General features: G+C 37.7%; 1 protein-coding gene and 1 long non-coding RNA gene across 7 annotated transcripts in view; one reads left to right on the top strand and one right to left on the bottom strand.

Moving 5' to 3' along the window:
- SFMBT2 (Scm like with four mbt domains 2) overlaps nucleotides 1-21,096 on the top strand; it is a 264,272-nt gene that overhangs the window by 110,015 nt on the left and 133,161 nt on the right. For 4 of the 6 annotated variants that reach the window (XM_006150049.3, XM_014588412.2, XM_006150050.3 and 1 more), the window contains exons 5-6: nucleotides 12,086-12,174; nucleotides 13,895-14,141. The exons of 1 other annotated variant lie outside the window; for it this stretch is intronic. In XM_006150049.3, the coding sequence (XP_006150111.1) occupies nucleotides 12,086-12,174; nucleotides 13,895-14,141 (336 nt within the window). The remainder of the gene's footprint in view (nucleotides 1-12,085; nucleotides 12,175-13,894; nucleotides 14,142-21,096) is intronic. One more of the 6 variants, XM_027772468.1, reaches the window with a different exon arrangement.
- On the bottom strand, nucleotides 10,580-18,739 carry LOC102497393 (uncharacterized). Its single transcript, XR_334760.2, has 3 exons — nucleotides 18,577-18,739; nucleotides 14,136-14,246; nucleotides 10,580-10,610 (listed from the first exon to the last, which is right to left on the bottom strand). It is a non-coding gene; the product is annotated as an uncharacterized LOC102497393 (long non-coding RNA).

The following is a 21,096-nucleotide window of genomic DNA, read 5'->3' on the forward strand; positions in this document are numbered from 1 at the left end:
CCAAAACACGGACAAAGACAAGATACTAAGATTGGCAAGAGAGAAATGGCAAGTTACCTCCAAAGAATATTCCATCAGGCTAATAGCGGACCTCTCATTGGAAACCATGCGAGCGAGGAAAGAATGGGAAAATACATTCAAAGTGTTAAGGAAAAAGCAATTTCAACCGAGAATACTGTGCCCAGCAAGATTATCCTTCACATGGGAAGAAAAACAAGAACATTCTCAGATAAACAAAACCTGAAAGAATTTAACAACACCAGGTCAGATCTCCAGTTCTCAAGGGAGTGCTATACCAGGAAAGTTAAATACAGATACACAAAAATAAGAGTTCAGAAACTAAGAAAATGGCCAATTTAATGGTAGGGACAAGTCTGGAGTTGAATATTATATCCCAGAATTTAATTGGGAAGATCGTACCACAACAGAAGATTAAGTACATGAGACTGAACTGGTGAATAGAATTTTATGACTTTTGACTAAAACATTGCTGATTTTTTCTAGGCTTTGTTTTCTGTTTTAAGGATTTTCATCCTGTGTTCAGCTGCCGATCAGTTCATGTACCTACAATTTGAACAGAATCCTAACCTGTTCCCTGGATTTAAGTTTTAAGCAAAGTTCTTTAGCATTTCTTTGATTTATTAAAGCTAAATCTACTCTTCTTGAAATAAAAAAATATTAAAAATACCTATTAAAATATATATCAAGAGCTCCTACAAATCAATTTTTTAAAAAAAGATAGATCTATAGAAATGGGATATGAATAGGTAGTTCCTAGAAGGGAAGCCTGAATTGTCATGTGTAGTGATATTAAACTGCACTGATAGTCAAGAAAATGAAAACTAAAGTAACAAAACCCAAGCAGTTTCATATGTTTTAAACACAGGGAAAATTTAAGTAGGCTGACCAAATAAAATAGTGGCAAGGACAGTGAGAAATAAGACCTTTTATGTACTGATGATGAGAACTGAAGTTGTAAGAATGTCTTTGGAGAGCAGTTTGTTGGTACCTAGTGAATCCTTTGCTGTTCTGCTCCTAGGAATCAATCCTAGAGAAACACTGTTATAAAAATTAATGGTCTCTTTTTAGACTTCACATCACTTGGTAATAAATAGACTCAACTGAGCACATGGCTATTCACCTAGAGTCTAGACATTTGTATAACGCAGGGTGAGTTCCATCGGATCTCTGTTACCACATGCCAGGGCTAGGGATAAATTCTGCACCATCTTATTTATAGATTTAGGAAGAGGTTTCATTAGAGGGAGGGAAATGTACATAACCAAGAATTTGCAATAAAAAAGGTCTCCTGGGACCAGGAGTTGGCGTAATGGCTGTGTTGCTGGACTCCCATTAGTTGATCGCCATTTGAGTCCCAGACCTGGTGGCTTAAACTCACACTGGGGCTGTGTGTGTGCGTGACCAAGATTCTGAGAGGAGAATGGAGAAGAAGGGATTGCTGTGTGGCCATCCCCCCTGGGGGGTGATTTCTCGCTTTCTGTCTCTCTGTCTCTCTCTGTCTTTCTGGTGAGCACATGTGCCCTTTAGCAAAAACCTCTCCAAAAAAATAAATAAATAAATAAAAAGAAGAAGGTCTCTATGATTGTGTACGATTGTGGCCTGTTGGTACCCATCTTCTTACCTCATAGAGTTGCTACTGGGCCAGTGGATATGCATTTAGGTGGAGGAATCTTTCCACTTAAGGATTTCCCTTATAAGACAGAATGGAGAACTGCCTTGATAATAGGGGGATAAATAGTTACCACAGCACCATTCTCACCTGAGCAGGGGAGCAGACACCCATCCCATAGGGAACCTGAATGAACTTTGTTCAGTACCTCCTACTGGGCCTTGTTTTAGCTTACTTTCTATCCCAGAAAGCTTTGGGGTCACTTTGGGATACACTTACTATTACATCACAAGATATGCCAGCCAGGGGTGGCTGTGTGTCCAAGTGAATAGAATGCCACTGGATTGATGTTTGTTATGTGTGTGGAACTGATGCAATGGAAATTGTTCACCTAAAGTGTGGTATTGAGCCAGGCGTGTCTACACTCTTGCTTACAGCAGAATGGTGAGACTGAAGGAACCTGGGTTCCCAGAACAACTTCTGAAGCAGAGCTACTCATCATGCCAGATTACCTGCCTTTGGACTATTTCAAGAGAAAGAGACTTCTTCCATGTTTGTACTGCTGTAGCGTTGGGTCTGTTTATTATAGGGCTTAGCTGTGACATAGTGTTTAGTGGTCATCTCAATGAACATGTGTAGATGTTGTCCTTCTCCAGAGACAGCCTCATCTCAGTACAGGGCAGCTCCATTCTTCAATTGCTTGGGCTGTAAGCCTTGCTAACATTTTGATGTTCTGTTCTCTCAAACCATAGCAGCTTTGTATTTTTTTAACTGGTAAATAATATTTGTGTATATGTATAAGATACAACATGATGTTTTGATCTATATACACACTGTAACAAGTTTAAGTGATGCTAATCAACCTATCACTTCATCAACTTGTCTTTTTTTGGGATGAGAATGTTCAAAATCTGTTCTTTTAGCACTTTTGAAATATATAATGTGGTCACCACATAGAGAAATAGATAATTAAAACTTATTGGGACCAGCAGATGGCATAATGGTTATATTGCTGGACTCTCATGTAGTCGATCGTGGTTCAAGTCCTGGACCCAGCAACAGAACTCATGTTGGGGGCATGCGCATTTGTTCCTAAGATCCCTACAGGAGAATGGAGAAGGGATTGTGGTGTGGCCATCCGCCCGGGGGGATGATTTCTTGCTTTCTGTCTGTCTCTCTGGTGAGTGCACTAGCCCTATAACAAAAGTATTTCTAACAACAACAACAACAAGCTTATTCCATCTACCCTCACTTAACCCACCCCATCTCCCAGCCTCTGGTAACTATCTTCTTACTACTTGTTCCTATGAGATAGACTTGAAATACAGACCCTCCTTGACATACAGTGGGATTATGTCCTGATAAGCCCATTTTCAGTTGAAAATATCATAAGTGGATAAAGCACTGAAGGAATCTAACCTATCAATCATCTAAGCTTAGATTTTCCTACCTTAATTGTGGTCAGAACACTTACACTGATCTTCAATTGGGCAAAATCATCTTACACAAAAGCCTACTTTATAAGAAAGTTTTGCATATCTCATGTAACTTCCTGGACACTGTACTGAAAGTGCAAAACGGAATATTTGGGTGGGTACCCAAAGTATGTTTCTACTGAATGCGTATCTGTTTCACACAATCATAAAGTTATGAAACTGTAATTCTACCTATCCTAAGTCAGGGACCATCTGTACGGAATCCAACCACTTCTCATCTCTTCTGTAACCAGGCTCGCTAACCACTGGGATAAGTGAGGTGGTCTCCTTCCTATGCTCCCTGCTTTCAATCTGGCTAGGGTATACTCAGATGACAATATTATGATCAGAACAATCCTTTCAAACTATGCCACTTAATCTCATTCTGCTTGAACCCTCCAGTGCCTCTCCCTCTCAATCAGAATAACTGTTGAGAGGCCTTATAATCATCTATTAAAATCCAGCAGATAGCTGTTAGAATGTCTAAGATGAAGAATGCTGACAGTACCAAGTGCTGGTGAGGAAGTGTTTCCTCCTCTCTTTGTGTCCTCTCTGGGGGCTCCTCCAGATGGTATTGCACCCAATTCTGAGGAGCTGGCAGAAAAAGTCATGCAATTTCCCCAAATCCTCTTAAGAATACTTTGCTGCAAATAGAGATGTACTGAGGTTCTTGTCTTAATTAGAGTCAAAGTAATTAGAATGAATCCATTTTCAGTATGATGTGATTTAACACAAATCATAGAATAACTGAACAGAAGAAGAGTAAAGCTGTGGAGCAGCTGCTTAAGTCAGCCTTGGTTATAGATTTGTAAGAATTTGGTTTACATTCTTAGTTTTAGACTGTCCCAAGAATGCTGTTTTTCTTCTTTCTTTATGCTCTTGTGTATAACTTAAAGGAGAGAAGTTTGGTTTGGGTGGGAAAGAAATCGTAGATTGCTATCTAGTATAGACTGTAGAATGATCTGTAGTATGAACTAAAAACATAGGAAGATAAATAACTGCGTGTGTGATAAATATTCATACTGATGTGAACATTGCATATCATCTCTTTGCTATCGATCCCATTCTCATAAAAAACATTGCCAGTGATGGAATAATGATCTTAGTTCACAGTGTATCCTCCTGACTGTTATTGCTAAGTTTAACCAGAGATTGCATTTTACCGCTGGGTAACAAGTGATCAGTTTTATAAGAAGTGAGGAAATAGAATTGAAGCTAAAAATGAATTGGATTCCCGTGACAGTTTACATTAAGAGTTGCTCATTTTTTGTACTAGTTTGAAAATGTTTCAAGGTGTGATTACGATGACAAAATTACGAATAGTATCCAAGTAAGGGAGAGGATTATAAGACACTAGAAGACTGTAAAGTACCACCATACTCTGGAAGGATTTTACTCCAAGTATAATTTTTCAAGTTAATAAAATAGTATTATATGATTTTATGCCCATGACCATAATTTTGTATCCATGGTCTTATATATAGGTTTACTAAAAGTTAATTTTAGATTACAGGGAGTTGCAAGAAAACCCAGAATCTTCTCATGTTGGCCTATAATGTAAACATCAGTCTAAAACATCTTACACTTGTTCCTTTTGAAGAAAACGGAATAGTTATGTACACATTTGAATGCATTAAAGAGGGAATTATTGTGTTATTAAAGAATACTTAATTTGTTATAAGGGTTGGTACTGTATCACCTGATTAAAAAATTTTAAGTTGAGGGAACCAGCAGTTAGCATAATGGCTATGTCACTGGACTCCCATGTAGTCGACCACGGTTTGCGTCCCGGACCCGGTGGCTTAAAACTCATGCCAGGCACATGTGCGTGCGTGCTCACGATCCCGAGAGGCGAGAGGAGAATGGAGGAGGAGGGATTGCGGAGTGGCTATCCCCCCCCTGGGGGTGTGATTTCTCACTTTCTGTCTCTCTGTCTCTCTCTTTCTGTCTGGCGAGCGCATGTGCCCTGTAGCAAAAACCTCTAAAAAAAAAAAAAGAAAAACAAAAAGCATCAGTGAGGAATAGGAACAATACTTGTTGATAACAAAAGAAAGCACAAAAAAATCAAGTGGACACCAACACTGAAAAGCATGACAGATTTAAAGAACCTAGTATGTAAAACCTCTCCAAAAAAAAAATAATAACATTTTAAGTTGATATTCATATTCTCATTTAATCCTTATAATTGCTCAATGAAGTTGTTATTAAAAAGCATATATGACTCCAATATAAGATAATTTCAACAGAAAACAACTTACCTGTTCTTATTCCCAATATTAAGGGAATCCCTAAGCAATGTGTAGAATGTTAGATAGTAAGGCTTTTCTTTTTAAGTCTTCATAAATACTGATTACGGTTTTAATAATTAACTTATAACTATTAAATATTCAAGTTATGTAGCTTATTCTGAGTTTCCTCCCAGTGTTTTTTTTCTTTAAGTCTAATGTTATCACTATGATAGGTTTATGCCATTTATTTCCATCAGTTCTCAGATAACGTCTGTTAAATTCTATTCTTTAGAATAAAATACTATTCCTGTTAGTAATTATGGAAGTATATTTATACAACTGAAAGAGTTTTGAAAGACTGTTTTGACACTTTTCTTCTCATAATCTATATGTTACAAGTATGGAGGAATATGTGAGTGAATGTGTGTGTGCATGTGATTTTTATGATTCTTCACAAGTTGTATCTTTGTCTGTGTTATATTTATTATTTTATACAGTGATACTTTTATCTTCATGTTTGAACTCTTAACAGTACATAATGTCGTTCATTGCACATAGTAGGAGTTTATCAATCTTGCTGAGTTATTTTATGGTCTATACTTGTATGTAGGAGCAATTTAGTTTGATGTCTAAGTGAAAAATTAAAATAGACTTCCCTGTAAAAATCTGGAAAGAAAAGACCTCTATAGTCTTTTTGTTTCCTTTTTAAGTTTGTTTCTTCCTTTCATGAATAAGAGAGAGAGAAAGACAAGCACCTCCAACAGGATCTGGATGCTTCCATGTACCCTCAGCCTCAGCTAGTCCCAGATCATGAGCATATACGGGTACTCAACATGTTCAGGAAGGTCTGTGGACCAGACCCACAACCTTCCCATGTAGGGTTAGTATCACAGAGTCATGTGTTACTGTCGTGCCACCCTCTGGCCTCTGTAGTTTTTCTTGCAGTTTCTCTTAAGTAATAAGAGTAACTGCTTCTATGTATAATTTAAGACCTATTGTTGCTCTTTTCTTTAGAAAGTAAATGTCAAAAAACAAATATTTTCCTGGGCCAAGTGGTAATGCTATGGTAATACAACCCATATGGGAAGGTCCTTGGTTCCCATCTGGGGACCTCTCTGTCCATACCAGGTGTATGTGTCCACATACCTGACACTGGAGTAAATCCTGGAGTGAAGAATCTGTTGCGTGTGCCTGTTTCTGTCTTTTTGTTCCTCCCTTATGGTAAAAAAAAAACCAAAAAACAAAAACAAAACAAAACAAAAACAAAAACAAAAAACAAACAAACAAACAAACAAACAAACAAAAAACCCCAAACAAAACAAAAACAAATGAACAAAAAACCCCCACAATCTTCCAGATAACTCAAAGGTTGCTGCCTAATGTTTGATTATAAAGGTCTGGTTCTCTTGAGAGCTAGGAGTTTCAGAAGATTAAGCCCTTGTTTATCTCTTTTTTCTCTAGAGACCCACATTCAAATAAAGGAATGAAAAACAACAACACATTGATTAACAATACAAATAATCGAAGGGGGGGTCAGTAAAAAAAATAAATTTTAGAATGTCTCTGGCAGCCTGAAAGCTGATGAAGGCTTGGTGGCTACTAAATTATTGAGGGTTGCAGCAACCCAGACACATTGTGCGGCTGCACCTGAGGGAGTCAACTTTGAATCTCTGGAGGCTTGAACTAGGATGTGGTGGGTGGGAGTCCCATGGGGGCTTAAAATCTCAGGATTCAGTGGGATGCCTGTAGCCAGAACATTTCATGGACTCCATTTTCTCCCACCCTATCACCAAATTGGTACAACGAAGGACTACAAAGCAGATGTTAATTCTTCAAGCTACATTCTGAAGAAACTGAGAAAACCACAGTTGCTAGTTTGGAAGTTAGCTCTATAAGGTGAATTTTTAAAAAAATTATTTATTTCATTTACTCATTCATTTATTTTTTAATTTAACCATAGAGAGACAGAGGTTGAGAGTGAGAGAGAGAGAGGAAGTGAGAAAGCAAGCCACCAGATTCAGGATTCGAACCTTGGGCAGCAATGTAGGAGTGTCCAGCGCCTTAACCACCACGCCACCTGCTGGTCCCTGCATAAGGGGAATTATTGAAAGACTCATTCTCTGATTAAAAATCCTCTGCTCCAGAACACATCTCTCCTCCAGGTTTTTTGTTGTCTCAGATTTAAGTGCACTGCAGGCTCAGATATGGTCAGACACTGCAGGAAAGCCTTTGATATCAGAGCGAAGGTTGGAGATGCAGAAACAACAAAACAACCCCAAGAATCAGAGAAAACTCAAGGACTAGAATGGGAAAAGAATTTCTAATTACCATAATAGGAGGTTTTTTTTAAATGGCATCTGTTGAGAAGAAAGTTCTAGAAGGAAGGAACCACCAAGAAGCAAGAAAGACTTATTGCAAAGTAAAACTGTCACCTCTAAAATAAATTTAGGCAGGTTGAAAGTGGGTGGCAAAAAACTGCCCAGAAAGAAGAAAGGTAACGCCTCTGAGTGTTTAAACTCTAGCATATACTAATATGACTGAAACTCCTTTTTGGTTGCCTGGATTATGGCTGAGTGAAATGGCTCTTTCGTCATTGTGACTATTTTCCCTGTCTTCCAAGTAAATGAAAAGTCAGGATGAAGCTGTCTTTTTAGCAGATCTGTCTGTTCAACTAGTGACATGTGAAGGAGTTGAGCAAGGGCTGATGTTTGTCCTCCTAATTCCAGCACTGGTCTTGTTGTTCATGTTCTGCCCAAATGGGCAGTCCTGAGGAAACTCTTTGTACCCACAGACCAGTTTCCACAGGAGCCGTCATAATTGAGAGGTGACATATCATTGGACCCCTATGTCAACATGCACTTGATAGGGCTTGAAATTCAACATTAGTACTAGTTTCTCAAATTCTGAAACTATAATGGTAACCTTCTGTCTTTTATTTGGGACTCTTTCCATAGATGGCTTTCTAATCCTAATAAAGCTGTTGTGGGACTTTGGGGCCATCTCCGAATGTCCTCACAGATAATGTGTGCACATGTGGGTTTTGTTTTTCTGAAATTTAGGTTTATAATTGCTTCTTTCAATGTAATGTAGGCTTCTTATCAAAATGGGACGTTAATATAAGTTGGAGTTTTAAAAAGATATAGTTGTATGCCTATTGTAAACTATAACTGAATAGAACTTTAAAAATTTTTTTTATGAGAAAGTCATAAAATGGTCCTGATTTTATGCTTGTATGACTTTTAGGAGTTTCTCACTATACACGAGCATGACACAGTGATTACCAAGTTGTGGATATCTTTCCTACACCTGAAATTGTGGATTTTGCCCTCAGCCCCAGTCATTTCCTTCCTGCTGTGGAGTGGGATGTTGTCCTTAAGTGCAGGATAGGTTGTGGGATTTTCCACATTTAATGTGTGAATTGGTCCTTCAATTTGCAATAAATAAACAAATAAGTAAAATAATCACAGGGCAAGGACTGGGTTTACACCTGAGAGAGAGTGTTCTTGCGTTCAAACTCCTCTGATTTTGAATCCTTGGAGAGAGATTCTACAGAATACAAATTTATCGTTTAAAATTTCTGATTAAAAGTTTAAGTGGACACATAGATCAGCTTCTGTTGCAAAGAAGTCTAAGCAATGCCAGGCAACTTTGATTATACTAGAACTGAACTGAGTTGATTATTGGTTGAAATCATTCCATTGACTGAGAGTTGTAAATTTGTACTTTGTTTTTATTATTTTATACTTTGTTCTTATGGCAATATTTATTACAATAGGGTTATAGTACATTTGAAAATTTAGAATTTGGGGAACGAATTATTGACTGGGACAGTTTTTCTTTAAAAATTAGCCAAATTCCTGAGAATTGTTTTCTTCTTATTTTTAAACTTAAAATGGTCTGCGTACTTTTGTACGCAGAGTGGTCTATCTAGGTATTGTGTGGCACGGAAAAATATAATTTCAGTCTTTAGCAGAAATATGACAAGGAAAAATTAAGCAGCAAGGTGGTCTCTGGGACTAAGGACTCACACAATAAAAATTTCAGAGCCATCTCTAGCATTTGCTTGCTATGGCTCTGGTAATTTCAATTTCAACATAGCACAGTGTCTTCACAGGGTGTTTGCATATTAAAAATTAAGTTAAATTTTAACTTGGATGTCTGCATGTTAGAAACAACCGTAAGTGGGAATTTGAACTTTCTCCTCATGGTGGAGTTAGACATAAATTCTCTTCAGTGGTAGACCATTTATTGCTTGACAATGACACTTGTTTTTTTTAATAAGATGTTAAATGTAGGGGGACCAGCAAGTGTCATGGTAGTTAAGGAGCTGGACACTCCCATGTGGCTGGCCATGGTTCAAGTCCTGGACCTGGTGGTTTGCTTTTTCACTTTTTTTCTCTCTCTGTGTTTCTCTTTGGTCAAATTAAAATAATAAATGAATAAAAGTTAAATAAATAATTATTTTTAAAAAGATGTTAAATGTATATTTATTGGGTACAGTTGTACATTTTGTCCCAATTTAAAGCTTTTGTTTAGCTAGTTATTTTCATAGTATGCCATTACACCTACAATTTAAGCTATCGATTTATTTGTTAGCAAAAGCTTTGAAAAATTATAGATTCTAATGAAACGACTCCATTTAAGTTTGGTTTTTGAATAGTTGGGGCTTTGAGGCTGACTGTGCTAGTAGTTTTTTTCTATGAATTTGGGTAAGAATTAGGAATGATCACCTTACAGCACTGTTAGAAGGAGCAAAACAAAGTAAATGGAAGGTCTTTGTGAAGCGTTAAGTGAATACAAGTTTTTATTTATGTTTTCTTCGCTTTTGTTTTCAGTAATCTTAGCCATGCAAGAGGGCTAATTTAAGCATGGATGTAGCATTGATAAATGATTTCTACATTTGCTAATGATGGCAGAGAACAAAAAAAATTTTGGCCCTGAATTTATGTTTATCCATGTGAGTATGGATGTATGTATAGAACAAAAAAAATGGTATTTTATTTGAGAAAAAAAACTAGTGATGAAAGAGGGTGAGTGGATTTGTTTTTCTGTGTTTAAATTGGGGCAGGAGCTGGAACATTACTACACATGGTAAAGCTCAATTTTCCAGCCTTCTTGTCTAGGTACCTTCTGTGTTGGGTTTCCACTCAGTCCGTGGTCATTCCTGGGCCTTTGGCGGATATTGACTGAGCTGTACATTAGTGACTCAACTAGTAGGCACTACCACTGGTCTCCATTCTATTGGGAGTTCTGCCCAAGCTTGTTAAAAGTTTCAACCTGAAATTTGGGGATGAGTAAGAAATACCTGGTGATGATATGCAATAATTTAGTACATACTTACAATAAAATAAGGTCCAATATTTAGTAATTAACTAACGTGTGCCAGGTATGGTTATATGTTATTCATATATGTTTCTTCTTTTTCTTGTAATACTCCTATGAGTAAAATGTTGTTGGCATTCTTTTACTAATGAGGAAAAAGTCTAAGAGAAATTGGGTAAATTACTAAAGGTCATACATCCAGTGAGGGCAGAACCTGTTAAAGCCCTGATCTGCCCTACATCAGGAGGTCAACTTGCTTTTTGTAATGTTCTGTTTTTTTAGATTTGAGCCAGAGAGGTTGCACCAAGCCTTTGAAAAACCTAAATCATGCCTAGTTACTTGAGTATAGAACTTTATAGAACTTTAAGCAATGATCAAGTTAAGAACTACATGAATTCATTCATGCCCTATTGGCTCTTTATGGGTAGTGCAGAATCACAATGCACATTGGTGGGAATCTGGGGCAAGGGCTTCACTCTCACTTTTGCTATTGTACATGCCTCTGGGTGGCCTTGCAAGGCTGAGGATCCTCAAGGATGTGTGTGAAACATAGTGGGGCCTATGGAGATATGTACCTTAAGAGATATACCAAGAAGTGTGCTTCTCTTGGGTCTTGGGTTCTGAGAACTTATAGATTGTTGGCCTACAGGGTCTGATATTTATTTCTCTTTCCACGCCTGTCACAAATACAATTCTTCCTTGTTCACATGTTATCAACCCTATTTTAGATCCTATCACATTTGTACTTGAATAACTGCAGCAGCAGCCTCTGCTCTGCTTTTATGCTCTTATTTTCATTCAAGTGATTTTAAATTTGCTTTATGATGAGACATCTAACATCTGACTTTTTTGGGCTCTCTGTACTTTCATGCTTATCATTTGACATTATTCTTTTAGGGCCAGACACTCAGATTGTGCCTTATTCCGTTCTATTTTATTTTCTTTCTCCATCTCTCCTTCTCTCTGTTATTCATTAGCATATGCTATTTCTTCTCAGTCTGAAATACCTTCTTTTCTACCTGTATAAATCTTTCATGTAATTCAGGGCCTGGTTTTATTTTTCTACCTGTAAAACTTTTCCCTGATTCCTTTGGCCCTCATTGATCTGTTTCTTCTTGGAACCACCTGAATTACATACTTTATAATATATTCTTTGGTGTTTGTAGAAAGTTTCTAGACAAGTTATAAAGACTTTGGGACTCAGACTCTTTCATCTCTTTGACACCTTCATGCATGGTAGGTGAAGTCACTACTTGAATTCCTTATCTCATTGTTTACATTTACTAAGCATGATGCTTGACATTAAGAAAAAATATCGAGATAATACCTACATACAGAAAACTGCTGTGATTTCCAGTTTATTTGATACTTTGAGACTATGTTAAAATGTTGTTGTTGTTTTGTTTTTTTTTCCTCTTTTGCCTTGTTAGCAATCAAAGAGAAGTATACAGACTGGACAGAATTTCTCATACGTGATTTGACTGGCTCACGGACAGCACCAGCCAACCTACTGGAAGGTGTATGTATTGTTATTATTCATCTGTTATATCTCTGCAGTATCCCAGTTACGAGAGCTCAGACCTAACAGCGTCTTTGCATATATCCTTCTGCAGATACATACATACACAGATACCGCTATCCAAAGAGTGTAATGCGCTGTTTTATTCTAAATTACTTAGGTGACTGATTTGAATGGCACTGAAAAATCTTTCTCTGTGGTACAATCAATAAATGGAACTGAGCTCTATGTGAATGCATCTTTAAGTAATAATGTTTCAACTATAATCTTTCCACTATCCTACAAGTTTAAGCTTCTCTTTTATATTAGTGAATATAAATAACTGTGGAGTAACTGTTTTGAATAGGTGACAACTAAGTGTGTGCGTGTGTGTGTGTATATATATGTACTAGTATTATATATATGTGTGTGTACTAATACAGTCTCTTGGAGCACATTGATAAATGGTTACATTAAATATTCCATTTCAGATGCATAACCCAAGATTTGAGCACACTTGTGTTTTCTAATAATTGAATTAGCTTCCTTGTAAAACTGAGAGGAGAAATGGCTGGTCACATTTAAATGTAGTTAAAGTAATTTTAAGATACTGAAGAAAAAATAGTTTAATCTGAAATCTTGATGGTTCATTTGAAAATAATTTCATGATGAAACATTTTAATATTCACTATATATAATAGAACAGGAAGAGAAAGTTACTGTGTCATAAATGATTATTATCAAATCTGTCTTTTAAGCATGCCCCTGAAAAGGGGGAAACTTAATGAATAACAAGAAATAAGGTGTGGATTTTGCATATCACTATTATCTTAACTATAACCTTCCCTCCTTTTTGTAAATAATGAGTATTTCAGAGTACCATGGTCTATTATAGTTAACAGGTTTTGTTTTGTGAAGATTTTTGCCTGATGTATTTGTTTATCTTAATAGCTACTATTTTAATTGCTGGGTTAACAAAATGATGATTGTTCACCCTTTCAAAGGGACAAATTGTCTTACTATGGTAATTTTTTAAAACATATTTGCCTAAGAGCCTGGCTGAACAAACACCCTTTTCATATGCTAACATATGCTAAGAAGGTTCCTTAGATGGGGCATTAATTATATATTCTCTAAGCCAATTATCAGATTAAATGCAGAAATATTTTACATAAACAGTCTAATTTAGCTGATCATTACTGTGTATTAGACTTATCATCTATACAGATTTATGCTTTGCTCACATAATCTAAGTATGAGATGATCATGAGTTTTAGAGCAATGGGCATCATAAGATGAATGTTGAGGAGCTGTGGTAAAAATTTGGAGCCCCATATTAGATACACCTGTCTACTGGAAAAGTAGACGTTTTGCTAAAAATGTTTTCTAGCTCGAGGCAAATTTGGGTTTAACACTTCTTAAAAATGTACTAATTTCTAACAAATGCAATTTTATTTGGGAAGGGTGATTTGTTTGGCGAGAACTTAGCACAAACTGTTATTTTCTATTTACTTGTGATTTTTGCTATTGGATACAGAATTGGGTACATGGATGTGTGTGAGGGAGGGAAGGGAAGGGTGGGGTACTGTCTGTGCAGAGGATGGGGGTGGAGGGAAACACCAGACTGTTTGCCGGTAGCTTGGATGATGGTGTGAAAAAATAATATCTTCTGCTGTCATCTGTTTCCATGAGAACCTTAAAATAAAGTTTAAAATAAGGAGTTTTGCTTCTGTTTAAACAGCCTCTGCGAGGGAAAGGCCCTATAGACCTCATTACAGTTGATTCCTTAATAGAACTTCAGGATTCTCAGAACCCTTTTCAGTACTGGATAGTTAGTGTGATTGAAAATGTTGGAGGAAGATTACGCCTTCGCTATGTGGGATTGGAGGACACTGAATCCTATGACCAGTGGTTGTTTTACTTGGATTACAGACTTCGACCAGTTGGTTGGTGTCAAGAGAATAAATACAGAATGGACCCACCTTCAGGTAAGAATCAAAGCTTTTGCTTCTGTGAAGTATTCAAGAAAGAGGTGTGATTTTTCTCCTGGATATATCTCTGGAAATTGATTAGCTCTGTAGTATCTTTTATATCTGGTTATATGAATATCAAGGATGTTAACTTCAGAATATTTTCTATAGGGAATAAAACCCAAGGCTTCAATCAATAATATCTTCAAAGGACAGAAATAATGTTAAAGGCCTTAGGGGAGTTGATCTAGTTCTTTTGGAATCACTGATTCAGAAATGAAAGATACACTAGATTATGACTTAGGCCATTTTTTTTTTCTTTTATAGATTTTTATAGTCTTGCGAGAAGGTTCTAAAATCTCCTTCTGTCCATCCATCCATTTACTCATTCATCCATCCAGTCACTCATCCATCCATCCACCTGTCTATCTACCATTCATATCTACTCATTTATCCATTCATTCATCTATCCACATCTATCTATCCATAGCTATCCATCTGTCTACCCATATCTACTAGTCTACCTATCCAGTTATCCATCTGTTCATCCATTTCTGCTCACCCATCAATCCATCCATCTACCTAAATATCCAGACTATATGCTTATTACATACTCTGTTCTGACTAGGAAATAGCACCAAGATCATCATTATGTATTTTTTTCCTAGCTCATTATTGATTTTAGTTTGTTTCAAATGCACTGTCACATGACCTCACACATGACCAAGCCCATTCAAGTAGCACAATTGCTTGGGAGGCTGAAAACCTAAGGAAGCCTAGGTTCAGTTCTTAGGTCAACCTGACCATGCTGGGTGCAATTGTACGTACGGGACACTGGGGCAATAGGATGGTTACAAGGAAGACCCTGTTAAGAATATTCATCTGTTTCCCTTTCTCTCCTTTTCTTCCCACCTCTCTTTATGAAGAAAAAAAAAATGACTTTGCCCAGACTTAATTGAATAGAATAATACATTATGCTTTCTGACATACCTAACTAGTCAAAAATCTTAGTATTTACAAAATAATCATTCTTCAGTGTTTACTATGTACCACTGATTTCACATCTGTTATGTTGTTTATTTTGATTCTAAAGAAGTCCTGCACATTTGGTATTCAATTTCAATTTGCAGCAGAGGAAATTAAAACTGAGGTTTAGCTACTTGTCCAATTGAAACTGGAGGTTAACTACTTGTTCAAGGTCACCAGCTTATAAAGGGCGGGTGATAAGATTTGAACATCAGGTACCAGTTTCACCCTATTAGCCCTTCTGCTGCATACTGGTCTTATCAACGTTTTTTCTTTTTTTGATTGGGAGTGGTGGGTGGAAAATGATGGATAGTGGGAGAGAAAAGTAAAAGTATTTTTGACAGGATCTTTGTCCTTGCCATTTTTCTCTCCCAGGCTCCTAGCTAGCTAGGGTTGCAGACATGCTGCTGCACTTGGCCTGTCTAGGTTGGTCTAGGATCTGAACTTGGGCCTTCCATGTGGCCCTAGGTTTGAGTAGCTGCATCCTACTGTTTGTGCCACTGTGACTGGGCCCTTAACAATATTTTGATGGAAAACCTTAGAGCAGAAATATTGCATTCTTATTAATTTAAAGATGCCAAGGAAGAAATACTCTTTTCTTTCAGAATGTAATGACTTTCATCCTGGTCAGTTTTACAGATATATTGGGGATAAGGACTCAGCTCTTTGCTTTATTAAAATGTCCAGATAATTCTTCTCTCATATTAGTTGCTAGTGTTAGTCTTGAGTACCTGAAGGTGAGAAATTGTATTTTCCCTTTCTGTCAGTCAAGGGCTTTAATTGAAAAGCCTTCCTAATTCTGTGTGCTATGTGTTTGCATTTGTGTTAAATCTGACAGGCATGTAGAGATGTAATGTGGCATTTTATTAGTATTACTGTTGTCAGAATTTTGAGAAGCAGCCAAGAAATTCATTTATGCCCCAAGCTATTTTGAGCTATGATGACAAACGAAAGGTCTGTTAGTGTTGTTTAGAAAAGATATAAGAAAAGGTTTGTCTTGAGATTCCATAATCTAGCAGGAAAAATTTACTTTCTGCAGGAAGTTGGGTATATAAATCTCAGCTTAGGGTCTAATTACTTTAAAAATTTTAGGCAAAACATACACTTAATCTGGAAGTATAAAAAATTATAGCAAAGCAAAGGATTACTAGTAGCTTCTTATATTCTCTATAATGTCTCTTTCCTATGAAATCAAGGGTCTCAGAGTCAAAAACAAAAATGGAATGTGTTTGGTCAAAGATATTACCATATGCATTATCATCAACAGTAAACAGTGTATTCATGATGGGAAAATTCATTTGGTATGCTGTACTGATACACAGTGATTGACTGAAAACATTGAAAAATAAATAAGTAAACACATAAAATAAAATAAAATGGAATATATTCATTTAGACACTTAGAAAGTATTTCTTTATGAGCTCAGTCTCTCTATCATTCTGTATCTTTTATGATAGAGAGTATATGCATGTGAGACAGAGAGAAGCATTCTTGATAGAATCTCATTGTGATTCCTTTTCCCCAGCCCTCCAACTCCTTAGACTCTTGGGTACCCAAGTGTGTGCCCAGCATGTTTTCAGGCATGCCAGGATCTGAACCCAGTTTGGCCATGTTGTTTCCAGTGCTACAGTCTAGTATGCTACTGATTACACCAGCTAGCTGGGCCTCTTCTTTTTTAGATAATTTAATACTTTTCTAATATAAAGTTAAATTGTGTTAACTTGTCATAGAATTTTGTGGACACGAATTGTCCATTTTACTGAAGGGTTCATGGGGCTCTCTAAAGTCTTTGGAAAAGGAACTTCCCCAATATTTGAATTGTGAGAAAGAATGTGGGGGAAGAAGAAAATGTGATTTCTGAGATTCTCCAATGCAGTAGTTACAAGATGGAAACTGGATTCTGTTACTCATTCAGAAGAATGCCCTGGGAAGAGAGTCAATTATTACTTGTGGTTTACACATGAGAATAGAACCTGATACTTTGGATTTGTGTAAATTAATTTTAAGTGACTTGTACAGTTTACATGGTATCACCATTTTCTTAACTGAAAATTAGGTGAGAATAACATTTAAGACATGCATAGAAAATAGTAAGCTAATTTTCTTACTCTCAAACACCATTAAATGAATGAAAAGTGTTTTGCATTACCTGACAGTGAGTGGCACAGTTGGAAGGGTGGTGGTAAGGGAAAGGTCATAGATGCTCTGGGTGTACTTTGAGAGTAGAGCTGTGTGAGCTTTTCCCTGTTGGCAGAAGCCTCTTTGTCCTATGTCCCCATTAACACTCCTACCCCTGTCAAAAATAATTATAATACTAACTTTAGTTTACTGGTTTTTTTTTCTTTGTAAAGGGTATGATATGTCTCAACTGTTTATTACAAATAGAAGTAATGGAAATAGATAGTAGGTGGGAAGTTAGTTTTCAAAATCTTAAAGAAGTACTGGATTTTATTCTCTCCACCACTGAGATCATGTATGAGGAGATCTTTAAAGAGTTCATGGACAATGCATATTATGAAAAAAAAATGCATAGATTTCAAAATACTGTTTTTGTACCCAAATAAACTGGAACTTCAATTCCATTTTCTATGAACTTTTTGAAGGACCCTCATACTCACTGACCTTTTTAATTTCTGGCTTGAATCAGGGGAAATAACATTCTGATACTTGGGGTGGGAGGTGAGGAGAGAGTCAAAGAAGCCTCTAATCCTGTAAAATGGGAATAATTATACACTTACTGGGCTGCTGTGTGGTATAACGTATACCATGTGATTGACATTTTCTAGGGATTTCATCCATAGCCAGAGTATATATTGATTTTCTAAGAATTATAATGAGGTGAGTGAGGTCAGGGGTTGTTTAAGAAGTCCTAACCTGCTGTCATGGTTTCGCTTGTTTAGAGAGCAAGGTAGACTTTTGGAATGGTCCACGGCCCTGTTGTTAAGGGAGCTAGATCCCACATGGCCAACCATGTGGCTCGAATCCTGGATTTGGTAGTTTGAAAAACAGTCTGGACCCATGTGTGTGCATTTCCAAACCCTCAAAAGAGGAGAAATGAAGATGGAATTGTGGCATGACCATGTCCCATTGGTGGGTGCTGTCTCCCTCTCTCTGTCTCTCTCTGGTGAACATATGTGCTCTCTGGCAAAAGCGAAAAAGCAAACAAGCCAGACTTTTAGATGTCCTTACAGAAGCTGAGGAATTGAAACTTTCAGGCCTTTTCTTCTCTTTCTAGAATTTTTTTCCATATATTTTTTCCAAGATCTTTCAACTTTGTTTTGTTTTGTTTTTGATAGTTCCTGGCATCAATAAGTTTCTGAATCTGCCTGAACTCTCTTAGTCTGAAAAGAGTTGTCACTCTGTATTAGCCTACTTGGGTTGCCATGACAAAATACCACAGATTGCGTGACTTAAACAATAGACATACATAATCTCACGGTTCTGGAAGCAGGAATTCCAAGGTGAGGGTATCAGCAGGGTCAGAGTCTGGTGAGGATCCTCTTTTTGGTTTGTAAATGGCTGCCTCCTCACTGTATCTTCACAAAGCAGATGGAGAGAGAGCTCTGGTGTATATTCTTGTATGGACACTAAGCCGACCTTGACATGACCTCACTTAACCCCAGTTACCTCATAAAGGTCCCATTTTTAAATACCATCACATTGGGAATTAGAAGTTTGATGTAAGAATTTTGGAAGGACACAAACATTCAGTACATAGCACTCTTCAGTATTTACTGTCTCTTAACAACTGAGGATTAGCATTTTCTCATTGATAGAGGAGAATGAAAGAACTGAAGTTTGGAGGGAGGTGGCACAAGGGAAGAGACTACCCTCCGAGCTTTTTGTAATTCATGATTATTTTATGTAGTCCTTTTTCTGGTAGCACTTATTAAGAAACAACCTGCCAAACACTGGCACAAAGGGAGATTGCCTCATTTTCTTGCAGGCTTCTAGTTTCAAATGAATCAGGGCATGCTTTAATTGCTTATGACTTCACCACAAGCAGAAATTGACATGATGCACTCTATTAAATCACCTGCAACACAGTCATTTTAAGAAAATATTTTATGTTCTTTTAATGGTGCTATTTATTGTCCATAAACTTAACCAGTGTAACCTGCGTGCCTCTGTCTCATGAAATGCACACAGGGAATATTGTCCTCTGCTTTCTGCATCTATTAGGTTTTTACCTCTGTAGGTGGTTGAGCAGACTGACAAAACTGCTGCTGAGTTTTACCTTTTCAGAAAAGAAGGACTCCTGGTCATAGAGTTAGATTCCATTTTAGTATTTAATATGCTCAGAAAAAAAGAAAAAGAATTGGGACCAGCAGTTAGTGTAATGGCTATGTCGCTGGACTCGCACGTAGTCGACTGCGGTTCGCATCCCGGACCCAGTGGCTTAAAAATTACGCCGGGCACGTGTGCGTGCATGCCAAAGATCCCAAGAGGAGAGTGGAGGAGAAGGGATTGTGACGTGATTTCTCGCTTTCTATCTCTCTGTCTCTCTCTGTCTGTCTGGCGAGCGCACGTGCCCTACAGCAAAAACCTCTTAGAAAAAGAATCTTAAGATGTAGAATGGGGCAATAAATCATCTGGAATCTGGGCTTCTTGTTACTCTTGTCTCTGGTATGAAAGGAGAGAAGTGGCATCCCATGGATGGAGAAGACAGCTTGTGGGGATGATGCTGTAGCTGGTCCAGTGTTTTTGGTCTAGCCTGTTTGAGTCTGGGGCCAGGAGCTCTGTGGCAGCCCTGCGAAGTTTTGCACATTTCTCACCTTTTTAAGTCTGATGGTTTGGGTCTAATCCTGATCATGTTGGACTCTTATTCTTTGGCCTTGGTAATTTTTCTTAACCCCTCTTGCACCCTCTAGTCTGTCTCAGGGACTCCCTCCCCTACTTGGAGGTCATAATCAAGATTGCAGAGTGAGAATACTAAGGGTATCAATTTGGTAGACCATATGGATGCTAATTTTTCTCACCCTTTATGTCTTCAGTCTTTTCTTTGGTCTTGGCTTTGGAACTCCCATTATTTTTCATGAGTTAGTTCTTTTCTTACGATGCCAAGATTGAACTCCCCACTATTTCCGAACCTCTCAATGACAGGAGAGGTGAATCTGTTCATGTCCTGTCAGGAGGTCTAACCTCTTCTTAAAATTAGTTTCATTCATGAGCAAGACAGTGGGAAATAGAGAGAAAGAGAATCCCTAACAGGGTCCTGACCATGATCCACCCTAGCCTCCACCAATGAGGGATCAAGGGCACACGTATGTCCGGTGTTCTTAGGGAGGTCTTCAGATGTGAACCTGGGATGTCCCATGTGAGTCAGTTTTGCAGAGCTTTGTGCTTCACTGCTGTACCACTGTCTGGCTCAGAAGAATCAGGCTCTTGTTTGCTGCATTAGTCTATCCTGTACGTGGCTCCTTGAGCCCTTTGAATTGCCTCCCCTTCACTATGATTTTGATGCAGTACTCCTGTGCTTGAGCCATGAGTGCATTTCAAGATAGCCTTCCTGCTCTCATGGAACAATTTATATGGCCCTCTTCTTTTGCTTCCTTCTTTGTGGACCCTGTGATAAACAGTGTCCTCATTGGGTTCACTGTCTTACGTGTTAAGATTGTAGGAACCAGTTCATTCATTCAGCCTCTGCAGAAAGATTTATGAATCCCTTCTGTGTGTCCCCACCTAGAGTGTCTACCACAAAGGAGACATTTCTCTTTTTGTTCTGATATAGGAACGCCAAATTGGGCCTGCCTGTGATGGCACAGATGTAGCACCACAGCTTGGGAAACTGGAAGCCATGTGGGAGGCCTGGATTCTGTACCTGGGCCAACCTGAACACTATGGTCATAGTTGTGAGTGCCCTTAATCCTAGCTAATTGTAAGGCCAAAGCAGGATGATCAGAACACAGCAAGACCTTGTCAGAAATACCTATCTTTGTCTCTTTCC

The sequence above is a fragment of the Tupaia chinensis genome, unplaced genomic scaffold (assembly GCF_000334495.1).
Source record: "Tupaia chinensis unplaced genomic scaffold, TupChi_1.0 Scaffold000275_1, whole genome shotgun sequence".
Classification (NCBI taxonomy): Eukaryota; Metazoa; Chordata; class Mammalia; order Scandentia; family Tupaiidae; genus Tupaia; species Tupaia belangeri.